Source organism: Atractosteus spatula, chromosome 1 (genome assembly GCF_055471065.1).
Source record: "Atractosteus spatula isolate fAtrSpa1 chromosome 1, fAtrSpa1.hap1, whole genome shotgun sequence".
Classification (NCBI taxonomy): Eukaryota; Metazoa; Chordata; class Actinopteri; order Semionotiformes; family Lepisosteidae; genus Atractosteus; species Atractosteus spatula.
In genome coordinates this window covers 70,492,595-70,509,541 of record NC_142706.1, presented here as the reverse complement: position 1 = coordinate 70,509,541, position 16,947 = coordinate 70,492,595, and the positions used below count along the sequence as shown (strand labels likewise).

At 35.0% G+C, this 16,947-nt stretch overlaps 1 protein-coding gene across 1 annotated transcript in view; it reads left to right on the top strand.

Annotated features, from left to right (window-relative positions):
• Positions 1-16,947, top strand: part of ctnna2 (catenin alpha 2) — a 549,783-nt gene that overhangs the window by 403,741 nt on the left and 129,095 nt on the right. The window contains exons 8-9 of the mRNA XM_088930486.1: positions 5,385-5,465; positions 16,226-16,378. Coding sequence (XP_088786612.1) covers positions 5,385-5,465; positions 16,226-16,378 — 234 coding nt within the window. The remainder of the gene's footprint in view (positions 1-5,384; positions 5,466-16,225; positions 16,379-16,947) is intronic.

The following is a 16,947-nucleotide window of genomic DNA, read 5'->3' as shown; positions in this document are numbered from 1 at the left end:
CAGGGGCCCAATGGAGTGGGATTCCTCTGCCAGCCGCGGGATACGAACTGGCAACCTTCCAGCCACAGAGCCACTGCCCCGTACTGTATATGTATAAAAGATATAGTAAATACATATTAGACTTGAAACAGTTAGGAATGCAAAATACTAAAAGTAAATCACACTTTTTAAAGGAGAACAATGTGCAGTCCTAACTAAATGAAACCATAAAGAAAGTGCTAACTGGAGAAAGTCATTTGGAAAGAAAGAGAATGAAGGGAAGGATTATGGGGGTGCATGCATCAAATGCCTAATGAATCCATTTGTTAAAGGGGTCTGTATGAAGACAAAATACTGATGATCATGATGATGATGATGATGGTGATCATTAGTATAACTGCAGGTTTTTCACTTTGATGTTGATGAATACGAATGTAATCTCTTGGGTGCCGGATATAATTAGTAAAAATTGAAATATATGGCAAATTCAGATGTGTAGAGGAGAGCCTTTCCTATAATTTAGCTCCAGGTTTTTTAATCAGTTAATAAAGGGAAGCTGAAGCAATTGCCTCAATTTGCAATAATGTTCTGCTTCCTAATTTCCTGTTACAGCAGACTTGCCCTTCCCAGGTTGAATGCCTTGCAAAGAGTCATACTGCTAACTGTGTTTAAGAGCTTCTTTTGCTTTTTGAAAAAATCTTTGTAGTTGATTCTTATAAATACATGATCTATTTAAATTTTAAATTTTAGTTAATGCAAAATATTTGAATTATTGAATTTAACATTATAGAATCATTGGTGCTTTGGTCTATACTTTCTGTAATACTGAGAAAAGAGGACAGAACTATAAGAATGTCTAGACAGCAACAATTACATGTGTAGCAGCTTATGTTCCATCTATGCTGTATGAAAGAAACTGTTCTATAGTCATATTTCTAGGATGCTTAGTGGATTAAACTGCACTGCTTTCCTAGGATATAAGGTTTTATACTGTAGTTTAATCAAATTAAACATAAAATACATTCTATAAAATACATTCTATGTATTTTAATCTAATCTTTTTGGAATAGATATGACTTATTTCACAGTCACAATTTGTGCTTAATTTTTGTATTCTTAATTGAATAAAGGGTTGAACATAGTATATGTCCATATACATTTGCATATTTTTTACTTACCCTTAAATAGAGCTAAATGGTTGAGCCAGAGGAAAACTGAAGTTAGTTAAACTGTATTCTTCACTGGAATCTGAGCTCCAATCTTAACATTGAGTGAATTCAGCTGAGGATTAATAATTGTTTAATGCACAGTAGGATCTTTATCTCTAGATGATATTTAACTTTGTCTTTGCTCTCAGCCTCATTCACACAGTATCTATTGCAGGACTCTGTATAGCAGATAGAAAATGAGAGGTAGATTTCTAATATAATTAATCTCATAGTGAGCAGCACTTTATCAGCTTTGTTACAGACACACCATTATGTTATGTTTTATAAATTTTGTAGAAGACATCAAGGAAGGTACTGAGTCAGCCTTGCAACAGGATTGTAAAATGTTAACTGGAAAACAGGCTACAAAATCAAGTCAGACCATTTTGTTGCTAAATCTGTAATTTTTTTGGGAGGTATGGCAATGAAGTTGTTAATTTTGCATGATAACCAACAAACATTGTGTAAGTCAAGAAAGGGGGTGACAATTTTAGTTTCTTGCTTTAAAAAACAAACAAATATGTTGACCCAGAGCCAGAGCCTATTTCTAATCCTTGACTGAAAACTGTCATTTCTACTGTTTTCAACAAAACAAACATAAATGTTAACTTCCTGCGCATGATGTGGATTTTTAATTGGAGCAGTGAAGATTCATGTCCATTTGGACACTGAAATTATAGTGGCAAGTGCAAAGCACTGTTGTGCTAGTGTATGTACTGTTAAGCAGAGAAAATAGATCAGATTGCACTGCTGTAATTTTTTATAGGATACACAAAGAATATGTGAAAATACAGTGCTGAAAACAAATAAAACAAAGTAAACACAAAAATTATCTGTATTTCTCAGCGATATACTGTAGTAATGAGACACCTCACTTAGATTAATATGGATATGGAAAGCAACATTTGACAGAATTGTAGCGTTAATGAAAAATATCTTATACCTAAGATACTAAAAGAAAAATATTCTAATTGGTAAAATGTATTTATTAATTAATGTATGAGGATTTATTTAAACCCAATTTCTCTCTGCTGCCATGGAAAACAAGATAAAAATCTGCTTAACATCATTATCAATGCAGCACCGCTCTGTTGTGAAAATAAGGAGTGTAAACTACTTGTGTGGTTAGACTGCCACTTTCTGAAGGTTTTAGCTTCCATCAGGGACTGTGTCAGACTTCATTATTCCCAATCATCTCTTCTGCCTTTGGGGAATAAAAAAGACCTTGTAAACCTTGTAAATAGTATTTAATTGCTATTACTTGTTGCAGATTTGCTTCTGTATGTTTGATTTTTATTATAAAGTGTTCTTTAGGGTATTTCTCTTTAATGCAGCCAATCTATGGACTAATGGGAAACAATAATGTTTATAGCTCAATAGTGCCAAATACATTTGAAGTGACAGAAAATGTTTGCCTTAAGGCTCAGCCATGAAAAACAACAACAGCAGAGAGCCAAAATGAGTTTTGTGTTTGATTTATGTTGCTCTCATATGCTTGCTTTGTTTTTTCCTCTCTAATAAAAACACCATAGTACAATATTCTCTTTACCATACTCAGATTAGATTATCATAAAGTACAAAAACTGCACCAACAATGCGTTATCTATAACAAAAAATTCAGTGATGGTAATGTCTGTATCGGTGATTGTGTAGTTACTACTGTACATGTATTTAAGTGACCTAAAGTCAGACCAAAAAAACTTGAAAATTAATTACGTACAGGAATATAGAACAAATCAAAAGTGAAGATACTATACAATGTACAGTATGTACTTTGTGGGGGTGGTTGAGGGAGCTGACTGACATAAACAGGATTTATTTTGTTTCAAAACTCTGAAGAAAATAATTGAATTTGAGTTTGTACTGATTACACAAATGTGCGTTTAATTACTTTTATGAGATATTTTTATCAACATTTAAAGACTTCTTAAAGTTTCTTTGGGTGGTACACCATTCTATATCTTTCAAGAATGGTTAGAATATTAATGCAGTACTAAAAGGTACAAGAGATGTAATGTTTCAGAACACTGCAAGAACTGTGAAATTATTTTGGTATTTTGTTTTAATGCTGTGATCAGGAGATTTATACAATCCCCATACACTTGCACATTAAGAGAAAGCTGTGAGCATACTTTCCCTTTAATCCTCTTTGCTGGAAGAGAGGCAAGTCACTGTCTCACTGAGTGAGATGAGCCAAGTATCTGCTACAAGGGTGGTTAACGTGTGGTTGGTGGAGGGCTGCTGAGCAGAAAAGACTGGGAAGGAGAGTCAGATGTACTGTATCTTATTTATATGAAGCCGATAATTTTGTTAGGATTTGGGGATTTGTCTTCTTTCCAGTCTTTTGTTTTGAACTCCATCAATCAATGGATAGCATATGCCTCAACTCTAGACTGCAAACATCCTGATCTAACAGCATCTTAAGGCACACAATAGGCTGGGTGGGGTTTATACACAATGTGTTCCTAAGCAGTATTCTTGCTGAACTCTGTGTCATTCATAGGCTTGTCTCTGAACACTAATGCTAAATAATTCCTACTGCTGGGAAAGGAGCATGGGGGCAGCTGTGCATTTACCCTGTTGCTTCAGGTTAAGCAGTTCAACATCAGACCTCTGAAGCATTTAGATTTAAACCTGAAGATCTCACATTCAAAACAAATTCATACATAGATTTATTTGTGCAATTTGTTGGAACAATTTAAAGTTGTCAGTACACATTTCATTTTGATCTTCAAATTCTATTTTCTTTTGCTGAAAAATTGCTTTGTCATTTAAAACTAAAAACAATAAAAAGACAAATCTTCCATGCTTTCAGAGCACCAGTCTTCTCAATGTATTGTACCACCATTAAAACAACTTATGTTATAAATGGAGCTTAAGAGAAATGTTACAGGCTTTTCCTATGTGGTTTTAAAACTAATAGATCCATCTTTAACTATTTTCACCGGATGCTTCTGTCTATTTATTGTGAATAATGTCCATGAGGTCTGAGGATTGAACAAAAAAGGAGGAGCAAACCACTACAGGGCCTGTTTTCTAGATTTATAATAAAGGAGAATTTCTTATACATTAAGTCCCTTAAGTCCATAAATTCCATTACTTTAAAGGAGTGATATTTCCCACATATATATTTGTAGAGTTTAATTGCACATAAAAAGCTAACAGAAAATAAAAAATGCTGACTTTAACCTGGAATTCACACGTTTTGTCCTGCTAATAACTTCTGAATTGGTTGTAGTTATAAGATTTTGCTGATACTCAGTACAAAAAGTACTCAGTGATTACCAATCAAAGTTTATTTATTAAATGCACAACAATACAGCGTGCAGCAGTAATTGCTGGCAATGAAATGTCTTTTCTGTGAGCTCACCAGTGGGGAAATAAAAAGAAATGCCACAAAATGAAAAGTTACAGATTACTCAGCTCATTAAGGTACAGTGATGCAAGTTTCTTGTCTATTTCAATTCACTCAAGGAGTCTTCCTCAGTGTCAGCCAAACACCAGATTTATGTCAATTTTGTTTCAGTAAACAGTTTTGCATGTGAGTCATTCATACTCTTGAATACAGAAGCCAATTATTCAGAGTTGCCAACTGACTCTGCAATTTATATTAATTGTACTGCTTTTTTAATTTGTAGTTGCATTAAAGTTTGTCATGGTCTCGTTGTATAGTGCATAACTGTTTGTTGCTCTGCACTCTATTCTATATCTTTATACCCACTTAGAGGCATCTCCTTTCCCATCTCTTTACCCTGTAGATGCCCTGTATTTTTTTTTATTCTGGAAATAAATTAATGATTTGTAATACTGTCCAATGATGCAATTCTGTTATTCATGCTGCTTGTAGATTTGTCCTCTACTTTTTCTGCATTAGTATCTTGTTCACAAAGATTTCACAGCAACGAGCTCCTGCTTCTTCACCTTTGACCTGCCTCATTTAAATTGTAGGACGCCTCATTGTAATGGGAGTTTTTTTTTTCATCCTAGTGACCTTTCTCTGCTTCACTATTCAGGTCAGGGTCACAGGGCCTAGGTGAAGAAAAGATTCAATTTTCATGGTAGTGTTTGGTAGTTGGAAAATAATAGAAAATACAAAAATAAGAAAAAAAACAGTTCCTTGGTCTGGGGTTACTGCTGTTCTACGGCTCAGGACTGTAAAATATATGAATGTCTTACAAATGTATTTATTTCTTTCAGACTGGCAGAAAAGAGAAAGGGGACCCACTCAACACTGCCATCGATAAGATGACCAAAAAAACAAGGGACCTTCGAAGACAGGTACGGCAGCTGTGTTGCAGTGGTGGCCATCTTTTTATTGTGCAAAGGTGGTGGCTTGGTGGTGTGGTTTTAGTTTTGTTTGTGTTATGTCCCAGTGTGTGGTCCATGTTTGTTTTTGTTGCTATGTTCCACACTTCCTGACCTTGATTGTTCTCCCTCCCCCATTGGTCCATCATTACATCATTGTTTCTGTATGACGTCATCATCAATCGGCTTCTCGGCCAATCAGAACTCAGTTTATTCAGTATATAACTTGGTGGTTTTCAGAATGAAGGGGCCTTTTGTTTGACCTCGGTCCCGCTCACTTTCCTAGCCAGCTTCATTTTGTTTGTTATTTTCTTTTCCTTGGCACCGTTCTAGTTCCCTTTCCCTGTGTGTCATTGTGTCCTATTACGTACCAGGCACTTATTCACCTTAAAATAATCACTTTTGCACCAACACTTGTTATCATGCTTCCAGAACCCAAACAACAATTGTCCTAACTGTTACATCCCTTCACCACTAGACACTTGGGGTTGTAACAGTTTGCTTGTTAAATTTAGCTACTGTACAGCTACAGCTATGTTGATCATTTCCAAGATCTTCAGATAAAAACATGGGTTTAAACAATTCTTACTAAAATGTCATTACTTTTTTGTACACTTTGATTGTGTACAAACTCATAGATATCTTAATTACTTTTCTTTATTTTACAGTACATGTTAATTTCCATGTTTGTAAGGTCTAAGGAGGTGGTAGCTTCTGACAAGGACCTCCATCTTACAAGAAATATGAAATTGTCTATAAATGTCCACAGGCAGCATTGTCTCTTTGCTAATTTTTTATTTCTTCACTATTTGTGTTTTTGTTTCAACACCACAATTCTCACATGAAAAAGAGCATTGTTTAAATTGTGCTACAGATACAAATTGAATATCAGGTCTTCTTATTAATTTTAATACACTTTGTCAAAGATGGACATTTGCATTTTAGACCTACAATATGTTATCTAAAGATTGAAAAAAATGTTTTTCTGAAAGTGTTCTTTTGAAAAACATTAAATTGGTTGATGTAAGCATGCAATATGTGTGAGCCACTGTAGATTGTGTTATTTATGGGTGGATAAAATCACTGTGGGTGTTATTCACAATTAAATAATTGCTCAAGGGAGGCATACAAAAGCTTGTGTGTGCATATTAAGTAGACAATTAATTATGAACAGTTACAAAGAGTAAATAAAATTGGTTAAGACTGTCACAATGGAGAATAAGCTTGTAGATGTGTATAGTGCTCATATAAGAAATACAGTACCAGACAATTTATACATTAAGCATGTTTATTGTGGCTTATGCCAATCTCTTTTACAGTTTACAGACTTTGTTAGAGACACCCGAAGAAGGCTCCACAGCCTAAACGTTGTGTTTTCCTTCTTCTCTTTTCAGCATGGAATAAACCTATTACTTGTTCCTTTGCAGCCTACACATGCTGACGCAGCTACACACCTGAAATATTTCTGATTTAGGGCTACTAAGAAAATATATGTGGAGAACTATGGTTTCCAGCATATTTTCCAATAAAAAAAAAATTCATTCTTCATGTTTTGGGTTGAGAATAATCCAAAAGGAAAGCAAAAGGAAAACATTGTAGACAGGGGATGCATTTTATGGGGACATGTTATTACCAATTTGAAATAATGAAAGTCAAGAGCTGCATGAATTGATTCCCACAGTTCATATGGGATATCCATCATCACACTGAAGTCATTCCTGGCTTCCTGCTCAGACTTACAAATGGTGCTTTTCAGAACTGGAGCCTAGAACTAGGGCATTGGAAAAAAATGAATTGTCTGGTATTAGTTCCAGAGGACGCACAGAAGGATGCTAATCTGCTTACAACAGGCAGTATGCTTCCTGAGCAGTACTAGGATTTACAGTTAATTTTCTGTTGTTGTTCAAGGCTGTGCAAGCAATTGCTATGCCACGGGAGTAGGAAGATGGGAATACTATTGACTGGAATGTAATGACAGCGTAGGTTATTTATTTGAACAGAGGGAATAGCCAAGCATTACCTGCTGGTCTGATACAGTAGTTATGCCAGACCAAGCAAGTACATTGGTGGAGTTTGAAACTGAAGGACTTCACTGTGGATAGGAAAAAGGCAAAACGAATAAAAACAACTCTATACTTATTAAAATATTTATCTCTGTATAGAAGCATTCTTGCACCCCTGAAAATGTTGTTTTCTTTTCCAGTCCATTCACACATTTTGAAAATCTTAGTTTGCACAGCTTTTCACTGTTTTTGATAATAGCAAGATGCTCATTATATTTAAACAGGAAACCCTAATAATGGCATATACTGTATATTTCAATAAAATAGAGACTGAGACCATTTGTTTACAATGTGTACTTTGCCAGTGTTAAAAAATAAAGAGCACTACAGCAGGTGGTGTGGCTATAGAAAATACTCTGTCCATCTTTTAAATACAGTTCAGAATGAAATGAGGAAATAGTTATGTCTACCTGATAAATTCTCCAAAGATAAAAGAGTAAAAGAAGAGCACTTAAACAAAGCGGGCTGCTTAACTGATAGCTGTATGGATTCAGTTTGAACAACTCTGTGCAAGCACAGAAATGACAGAGCTGTTCATGAGCTGTACTGCTCATAATCGTAATACTTGATATCACACAAAGAGTCAACACAATGACTGCTTTTTAACATGAAGGCATATAATCATAAAACAGATGTTATTTTGTTAGAAAAACCAAGTATAATTGTGCTTTTATTTTCGTAATCCTTTTTACATTATAACAGATGTGCACTTAGTATTGTTTATGCCTGGCTACACAGTAGTATAGACTGTTCATATATTGATTTTTCTGCAGCATGATTTTGCTAGATACAGATAGGAAACGTAATCTGCAACAACGTTATCATTCCCACTGAAGGGAGACAAGCTTAATTTAAAAAAGAAACCCTGTCCAAGCAATCCCGAGAAGGACTTAACTTTTTCAGTTTATTTCAGCCTGGGCTTTGGATACGTCTTAAAAACCACATGCTGAATTGTAAAATTTGCCATTCTCAATGTAAACCACCTTGTTAATCAACCAATGTAACATACCAAAGCTTCCCGTGGCATTTATGAGATGCCTGTAACATTGCCCTGCATGACAGTACATCAGTTAGAAACACATAGGTATCACAGATCCATTATAATTGAATGGAATTAAAATCTTTCAGTGCCCCGCTGGGCTGTAAATATCACGCTGCACGTTTCCTTTGAAGTCATTTATCATGTGTCTCATTTTAGCCTGTGTTTTTCCAATGCCTATATCATCTCTTCTTTTGCGCCCGTGTACTTTGGCTAATATTTGGAAAGCAGTAAACTTCCTTGGCATGTATTATAATTAGGCGTGAAAATCAGTTTACAGATTCACAAGGCCAAGCATTTTTAATCCTCTTAAGACATTTATTTTATTATCTACCACAGTATAAATTCTCTGAGATGTTTATTATGGAGCTCCTTGGTTTTTATGGTACTCCAAAGTGGTTTAAAGGAAATGAAAAGTGTTTAATAGTCCTGATTTACTTCAAGCCAGATGCAATTTCATTTCACCAGCAATTTTAACCATCACTTTTAATTTATTCAGTGTGTAATGTTTACGGGTGCACATATGGCCCTATTTAAAAACAGATCTCTTACCTACTACCACTTACCCTGTACAAATTATCATTATATGACTTGTAAAATGATTTTTGATCCATTTACAGAATTTTCTACAGTATGTAAAAACTCAGGTTTCAGTTTTATTTTACAAGATACTTTTAGTTTAGTCACAAGTATTGGTCATTTGTATAATTTCACCAACATACTCACCTCGCTACAACCTTAAACTTTTGATTTATATGAAAATTTATTAATAAATTACTTTCAGTTTCATTTTTTTTCTCTCATCTGTCACATTTTGATATATTTTACACAGATAAAATTGGATTATTTTAAAAATAGGATAGGATTTAAAACTTACCACACACTAACTGACAAAAGACTTTCACCAGTCTCCTGGCTTCAAATGCAATCTTGTAAAATGAGCTTGGCTGTAGTCTGAAAGAAAACATTAAATTAACTACTAAACCTGTATTATAGGATTCTTCTATGAAACTAGAGGTTTTTTTTAATTCTCCAGATTGATATACAAGATACCTATTGTCATATACAATATAATTTTCTACTGTGAACATTGTAGCAGGTAAGAAATCTGTTTGTAATAAGACCATGTATGCAACAGGCTATTTCATATTCTTTTATTTTTTCCATTTTTCTTATTTAATTCACTGTATGTGATTAACCACTTCTGAAAGTTTCGTAATAATGATTACCACACAGTACATTATAAACCACACTGCAGACTAATGCAGATACATTATTAAATATGGCCTAATCCCAACTGAGTTACATCTAGAAGATGAAAAGAATATAACAGTCAAAAGTCCTTTGTTTTCTAAAAATAGAGCTTCCGAAAATCTCTTTATGTCCTGGGGCGAATTTCAGTGAAACATATTCCCTTCTGTCCTGTCCTTGGTGTGTTGGGCAAATGAATCCTCAATACATGCTATGAAAGATGATTTCTGATACTTGAAGAAGGCTTTCACTTTATCCATTCAAGCACTGAGACACCACAACATACATAATAAAATAAAGTTTGCTGTTTAGATTAAGTACTCCATTATACACTAAAATTAAATAATTGTAATTATTATTAATAATAATACATATTAATAACTTGACTGTTATTTTATATTTACATATCAGTTATAGTATGCTCAACTTTTTTTTCATTATAAAGCCCAGAAGACAGTTTACATAATACTCTGCAAGTCAATAATAAGTCAAATGGTACAGTATGTCCTTCTTACAATTTATGAAAAACTTTTTTGATGGAAACACATCATGCCTCAATATACCAGACTAATGAACAAAACTGTATGCATTTAAAATTAATCAGTCTGTACTGTACAGCATGCCATGCTGTGAACATTTTTTAATTATTATGAATTCGATTTTTTTAATTTTGTAGGAATGCAGGCTAGATACTGATGTCTTTAGTGCCTTTCCTCCCTTTTTAAATCACTTTCAAAATCATGTGAATAAACTGCTATGACTACGTTCATAAGACATTTTTCCAATATGTCGTATATATATAAATTTAATATGTTAAATAATGTGATGTTTTCTTAGATAAAGAAATATACATTAGGTCCTTCTTATTTCATTAGCAGACTGTTGACATCTGTAATTGTTACAATGAGAGTCAAAATAAAGTATATTCTTGCTACTGAAAGTTTTGATAGTGGAAAACATTCTTTGAATATGTAGGACAAAGTCAGGGAAACATCCCACTACGTTTTGTTCTTTTACTTTATAAGATTGGTATTCTTAACTTTATATAACTATATATATAAATAACTTTACTTTATAAGCATTTTAATGTTTGTAATATTTAAGCCTAAAATTCTACAATATATTGTATACTGGATATAGTCCAGTATCCTACAATTTATCCTAAACCACTAAGAATACCAATGTGTAACCAAGATAGCTTGTTCATATTGGGATTTTTATGCATTGCAAATTTGCTCTCTTGAATACATTTAGATTTTTTTTTCTAATTATACCAGTGTTTCAGATCATCTCTTTTGAGCAGATAGCAGAGGTGAACAGGTTGCACAGCATCCTGTGATATTTGCATAAATATATTAGCACGACTTGATGGCACAGAGACCTATGCTGAATAACCACAGCATGTGCCACTTTTAAAAAATGTAGTCTATTTTACTGGTACTTCTAATGCTTCTGGAGTTTTATCATATTCAATCACGTACTTGCAACATAGAAATCTGCAAATGACAAAGACAAGGACATATAATATCTCCTTTTCAATTTACAAGCCTTCTTTAAGCAAGTGTCTTTTTAACATGCTATTCTTACTTTTAACTTAAGCTCAAATTCTAGAAAACACAGTTTCTGCTTAGATATCAGAGAATGACTATTTCCTACTGTGTGCCACTTCTACAGTATTTTCTCTTTTCTGAAGATCACATAATGCCTCCCATGCCACAACTTGATGGCTTGATTCTGTTCATAGGTATGTCTTTAAGATACTAGCATCTGTGAAAGTGCCCTCTGGGCATCCAGAAAGAAAAGGGATAAACAAAACATAAAAAAATTGCTTTTCTGTTGTTATTAACATTGATGAATAGCACTAATTGGGAAGAATAGGCTGACGGTGCTGAGCTAATATCCTTAAATGTTTTGCCTCATGCAATTAGTATTCCCCTGACACACATCCATTTAAGCTATTGGAAATGTGCCATGTGTTCATAGCCTTGTCATCCCATTTAACAAATGGTCCTGTCAAACCATTCCTCATAGCTTCTTTTGACTGATAACTGAATTTAAGGTCTCCTCCTATAAGTACTGCATGCCAAAATATACCTGTGGCCATCATGCATCAGAGAATTTTTAATCAGCCATTCATTTATGAACTACTAGTTCATCTTCAGTATTTATTTTGTAATTAAAAAGTGCAGACGTAGAAAAAAAAGTAGCTTTAATGAAAAAAAATGTTTGAAAAAGTTTTTCCTTATCACATTTTAGAAAATAACAATGTCCCGGTGCATACTAAAACCTGAAACGTTTATTATTGTAAGTGCAATTTATTTTCATTTTGCACCTGAAATACCATACAAATATTACTTCACGAGCCCAGGTTCTACAGATTCAGAGTGCACAGGGCTAAAGCTAAACTTATAAATCAGAACAGGTCACCTCAGAACTGTGCATCTGTTCTTGTGCCATTATATAATAACTCTAGATCAACACTAGAACAACACTGAGGACCACAGAGGCCAGATAACTGTATATTGTGACATGTTTTCATGGATCTCTTTACTAAAAATTACAAATAATGTTGTGGACATGGCTCATGCCAGACTTGACAGCTATTGAACAATGACCTGCTTTTTACGTGTATAATTTGTATTTCTGAAACTTAGAAGTCATCTGAAACTTCATGGTGTGTACATTGTGTATATAGAAACAATAGCTCCACCACTACATGTGTATGTGTTCATTATAGCAACCCAGAGCCTATCCCATAAACTTAGAGTGTCTTCAAAATTAAATTACTTATCTGTTACAAACTGAGAATTTCCCATTCATTTTTGTCTTTAATATATATAATATCTAATTAATTTTGAAGTTGGACAGTTGCATTATTTCCTTCTTTATTTCATTCATTCTGTGATTAGCAGCAGCATTCTGGTTCTTTTCTGCCTGCCTTTCTCCCCATCTCCTCAAAAATCAAAAATCAAAACCACATTCTTATACTCCGTGGTAATGATAATTTTGGATGCAAAATACATTTTTCCATGACTGAAATTTATTGTTGCCAGTTTGACGGTACTAAATAATATTAATACTAAAATGTTGAGATATTATTAATATTAATAACTCAGACATTGCAATAACATACAGTATATTCATTTTTTTAACTGTGTGTTTGCCTTCTGTGCTCTATCTTTTATATCTTCTTAAAAACAAGAATCTAAGTTGGAAATTTGCATACTTTTCATCACTACACATGACATTGATGAGTTTAGTACTTTGCATCAAATTAAAAGCAGTTGGCAGGAAGGTTCTTAGTAACAGTTTTCCCAGACATCTGTTTACACGTTGGAACAGGTGCTTAATCTTAAAAACACGCACTTTACCCATTAAAAAGCAAATTTGCAAAACGGATTCTAATCTCATCTTTGAAGATCATGCAGCCCTTTGCTTATCTGCAGCGGCAAAGTTATTTATCTTTCAAGCTTTGTTAACTATATGCATGGTCTTAATTATTTTATAGAGTTTTTGCTTGCATTTTAATTAGACTGTATTAAGTTTACACAGTTGCAATTTACCAGTGGTAACTCACCATCTGGATTTAAAAAACAGAGCAGGTAGTTTACAAACATCAAACTTCAATCCATCCATTATCTATAACCACTTCATCCTTCAGAGGTTGTGATGAACTGGAGCCTAAAGCAGCAGGGTGCAAAGCAGGATTACGCTCCAGACTGAGTGCCAGAGTGCATCACGGGGCACTCGTATAGGGATAATTTAGAGATGCTAATTAACCTAATAACCGGCATGCCTTTGGAATTTGGAAGGAGACCAGAGCTCTCAGTGAAAACCCATATGAACACACAGGAGAGACCCCATCCTAATTGCCACACCACCACACCACCGATCATCACACTCCATCTCTCTAAAAGAAGACATTCTCTTAATTTGACTTTACTGTTGTAGGGGTTTTGTGCATTAACTGGGACAATTATTAATAGTAGCAGTAAGTCACAAAATGGTTCTTTGATGACTATTAGAAAACCGACCTTGCAGGATAACTCAGCTACGCACACACACGGACACTAATACACAACAATACATTTATTAATACATAAAATGTGCATATAAACATAACAGATCTTAACAGTGAGGGTTAGCAGAATACAAAAGGTATATATTCAATAATGGAAGAGTTACAAACCAAGAGAGACATACATTCAGTATACCATTCATTTATACCGTTTTGTAAATGAACTTTGATTACTACTTCTACACTAGATACTCAAAGGCAAGTACATCACTCTTAGGAATTAAATTGATATCAGCTGGGGCTGAGGTAACAATTGAATTCTCGAGCTGTAATGCAGAATGTTGAGTACTCATCCAATCTCTGTGGATTCAGATCTCCCGCGGACACAAAGGAACAGCGACAGGCTGTTGCTGCGTCCAATCAGCGTCCTCTGGCCCGGTGCCAAGCAGTGTTTGGGAGAAGGAGGGAAAGATTTCTGCTGCGGCACGCTGACAGTGACTCTCTGAAGATCGGCTAGTTAGTCCTGGCTTAACTAGCAGAGATTGTGCACATGGAAAGTGACTTCGGATCCAAGCAAGTCACACTCTTTAGATGGGAAGAAGACCGTTTCGTTCCCGATGTAGAGGTAGTCCTGAATCCTGAGATTCAGCTGTTGACAGTTCCGACCATAGTTCACTCGTTGATCAGGCGAGCGTTCGTGGTGGGGTACTGGCGGTTCACGAGGCTTGCTGCTGGGCTAACCTCGGGCAGATCCTTCAGTTACGGGCGGGTGGCCTCCGGTCTCGACTCTTAGAACAAAGTAAAGTCCTGGCGCTCGGACACACTGGCCGTCACGTGATTGTCCGAGATGAGTCTGAGAATGTCCTGGAGAAGCCCCTTCTGGGCCCTGTGCTGCCTGTTTTATCTGGAGGAGCTACGGTCATTCATTGGTTGAATGTTCTGCGGGCATTCGAGACCTACATGGGGTTATCCTGCCCTACCAGTTCCTGATTGGTTGATCGAGGTAGAGGATGAGTAACAATGCTTTTTGACATTAGGGCTGTAAACAACCTGGGATGAGACTCTCCCTTGGAGTCTTCCAGACAGTAAGGCGCCAGAGATGACCATTTATTAGGGTGGCTGGAGAATCTCAGCCTTGGGAGTTGTTCCTTATCAGGAAACTCTATCAGATAGAAAAACACCTTAAATGTGAACCAAATGGAATGGCCTCTCTGTGTCCAGCACCACTGAGATGAGGGAGAGAGGGACTGGCAAGGGAGCAGCAAACTTAATTCCTGTATTATTAATAAGCCATGCCGCTACACTGTTATATATTTTTCTATGAGTTTCTGATTTAATATAATATCCTAACTTATTAAGAAATGTCAAAATACAAATTTCAGAAGATCTGCAGATTGTTGCCCTTTCTTAATAGTTTACAATACAGGTTTTGAAAAATGACTGTAAATGTGCGTAGGACGTAGAATCCGATTTGCTGTTTTAATGAAAAATTCATGTGAAATTATTGTAATTAATTACACATGAAATTACTGTATATTTATACTGAAGATAAGCCAAAGAGATCCTACTCTAAATCAAATAACAAGCACTCCACTGTTTGGAGTAAAATAGCACAAATTTCACTGTATATTTTGAGAAGTGCAGGACAGAGGGCTTCGCATGCTATGACCTCAGTTGTATTTTTATGAATAAAATTGCAATTCTATTGCAATAATTAGTGGTGCTCTGAATTCACCAGTCACACAAATTATTAAGCCTCAACCAACTTGAGATTGTAGTCAAACTCTCAATAACCTTGTAACTTTAAGCTAACTTTGAAGTTGGCTAGTAATCTTGTTAATACTGAGTTTTCCAAAATTGCCTTATTGAAAACCAGCTTTGTACAACAGTATAACCTGTATTCATTTGAAAAAGACAAATAATACATACACAAAAAAATTGTATTTTGTACAGTGCCATCGTTTAACTAAAGGACATTCACTTTAGACTTTTTTTTTACCTCCAACTAATTCTGTGATATCACCATTTGTTCTTCTTTGATGGATTATCCCCTTTTTAACATAATTTATCATTACTGCTTCCAGGCAATTTAGGTTTTAATTAGTCAACTTCTGTGTCTGCTGACTGGCTTAGTAATTATTATTGGTTAGGAGACATGCCTGTGCCATTCAACTGCCCTCAGTTTCCTGTCTCCTTTCTGCCTTACAGCTCTTTTCAGCTTATGGCAATGAATTATAATACAAACAAGAGAACAAATGCCAATGTCGTTAAATAAGAAAGAAAGACGGTTACTACAGCAAGCACTACTCAGATTTTAAAACGCAGAGTGAACTTACACATTTCTTTAATGGTTTTCTTTCAGCTGCGAAAGGCTGTGATGGACCACATCTCTGACTCCTTCTTAGAGACAAATGTGCCCCTGCTTGTGCTCATTGAGGCAGCAAAAAGTGGCAATGAAAAGGAGGTCAAAGAGTATGCCCAAGTCTTCCGTGAGCATGCTAACAAGCTAGTCGAGGTAAGTCGTTCATTTTGTTCTATATTATAAGGAGCCAAATTATCACACACCCCTCATAAATTCAGCTATGGGGAAAGATAGAAAAGCAATTCACCTTTTTGAATTACATTTGTAAAATGATACCTCTAATAAGTGACACAATAAAAAATAAAGTTTTCAAATTTAAGTTTTTCATAAAAAACATTTTGTTGCAGTTTGTTTTATTTTAAACCTCTTTATGGACAGTTTAGTAACTGCAATGGTGTCATTCAAACTCCATTTTTACTAATCTAAGTTAATCACTCTAGTAAGTAAGCAATAAAAACAAGGCAGTCGTGATGCAAAAGGTTGTAAAATATAGTAAAATATCTACATACAGTCCCATAGAGTATGGGGAATACAATGTTTTGTATGGGACATTTTACGGCTCTCATTACACAGTCTCTCTTTTGTGCAAACTCAATTACAGTGAAAAGTTCTGAAACATAAATTCTGTCAGCTTAAGATCCTATGATGCCTTGAAATATAAAATGCCTATCATAGCCCAGTTTCATGGGTGGCTGATTTCATTTGGAGTGGTGAAGCAAAAG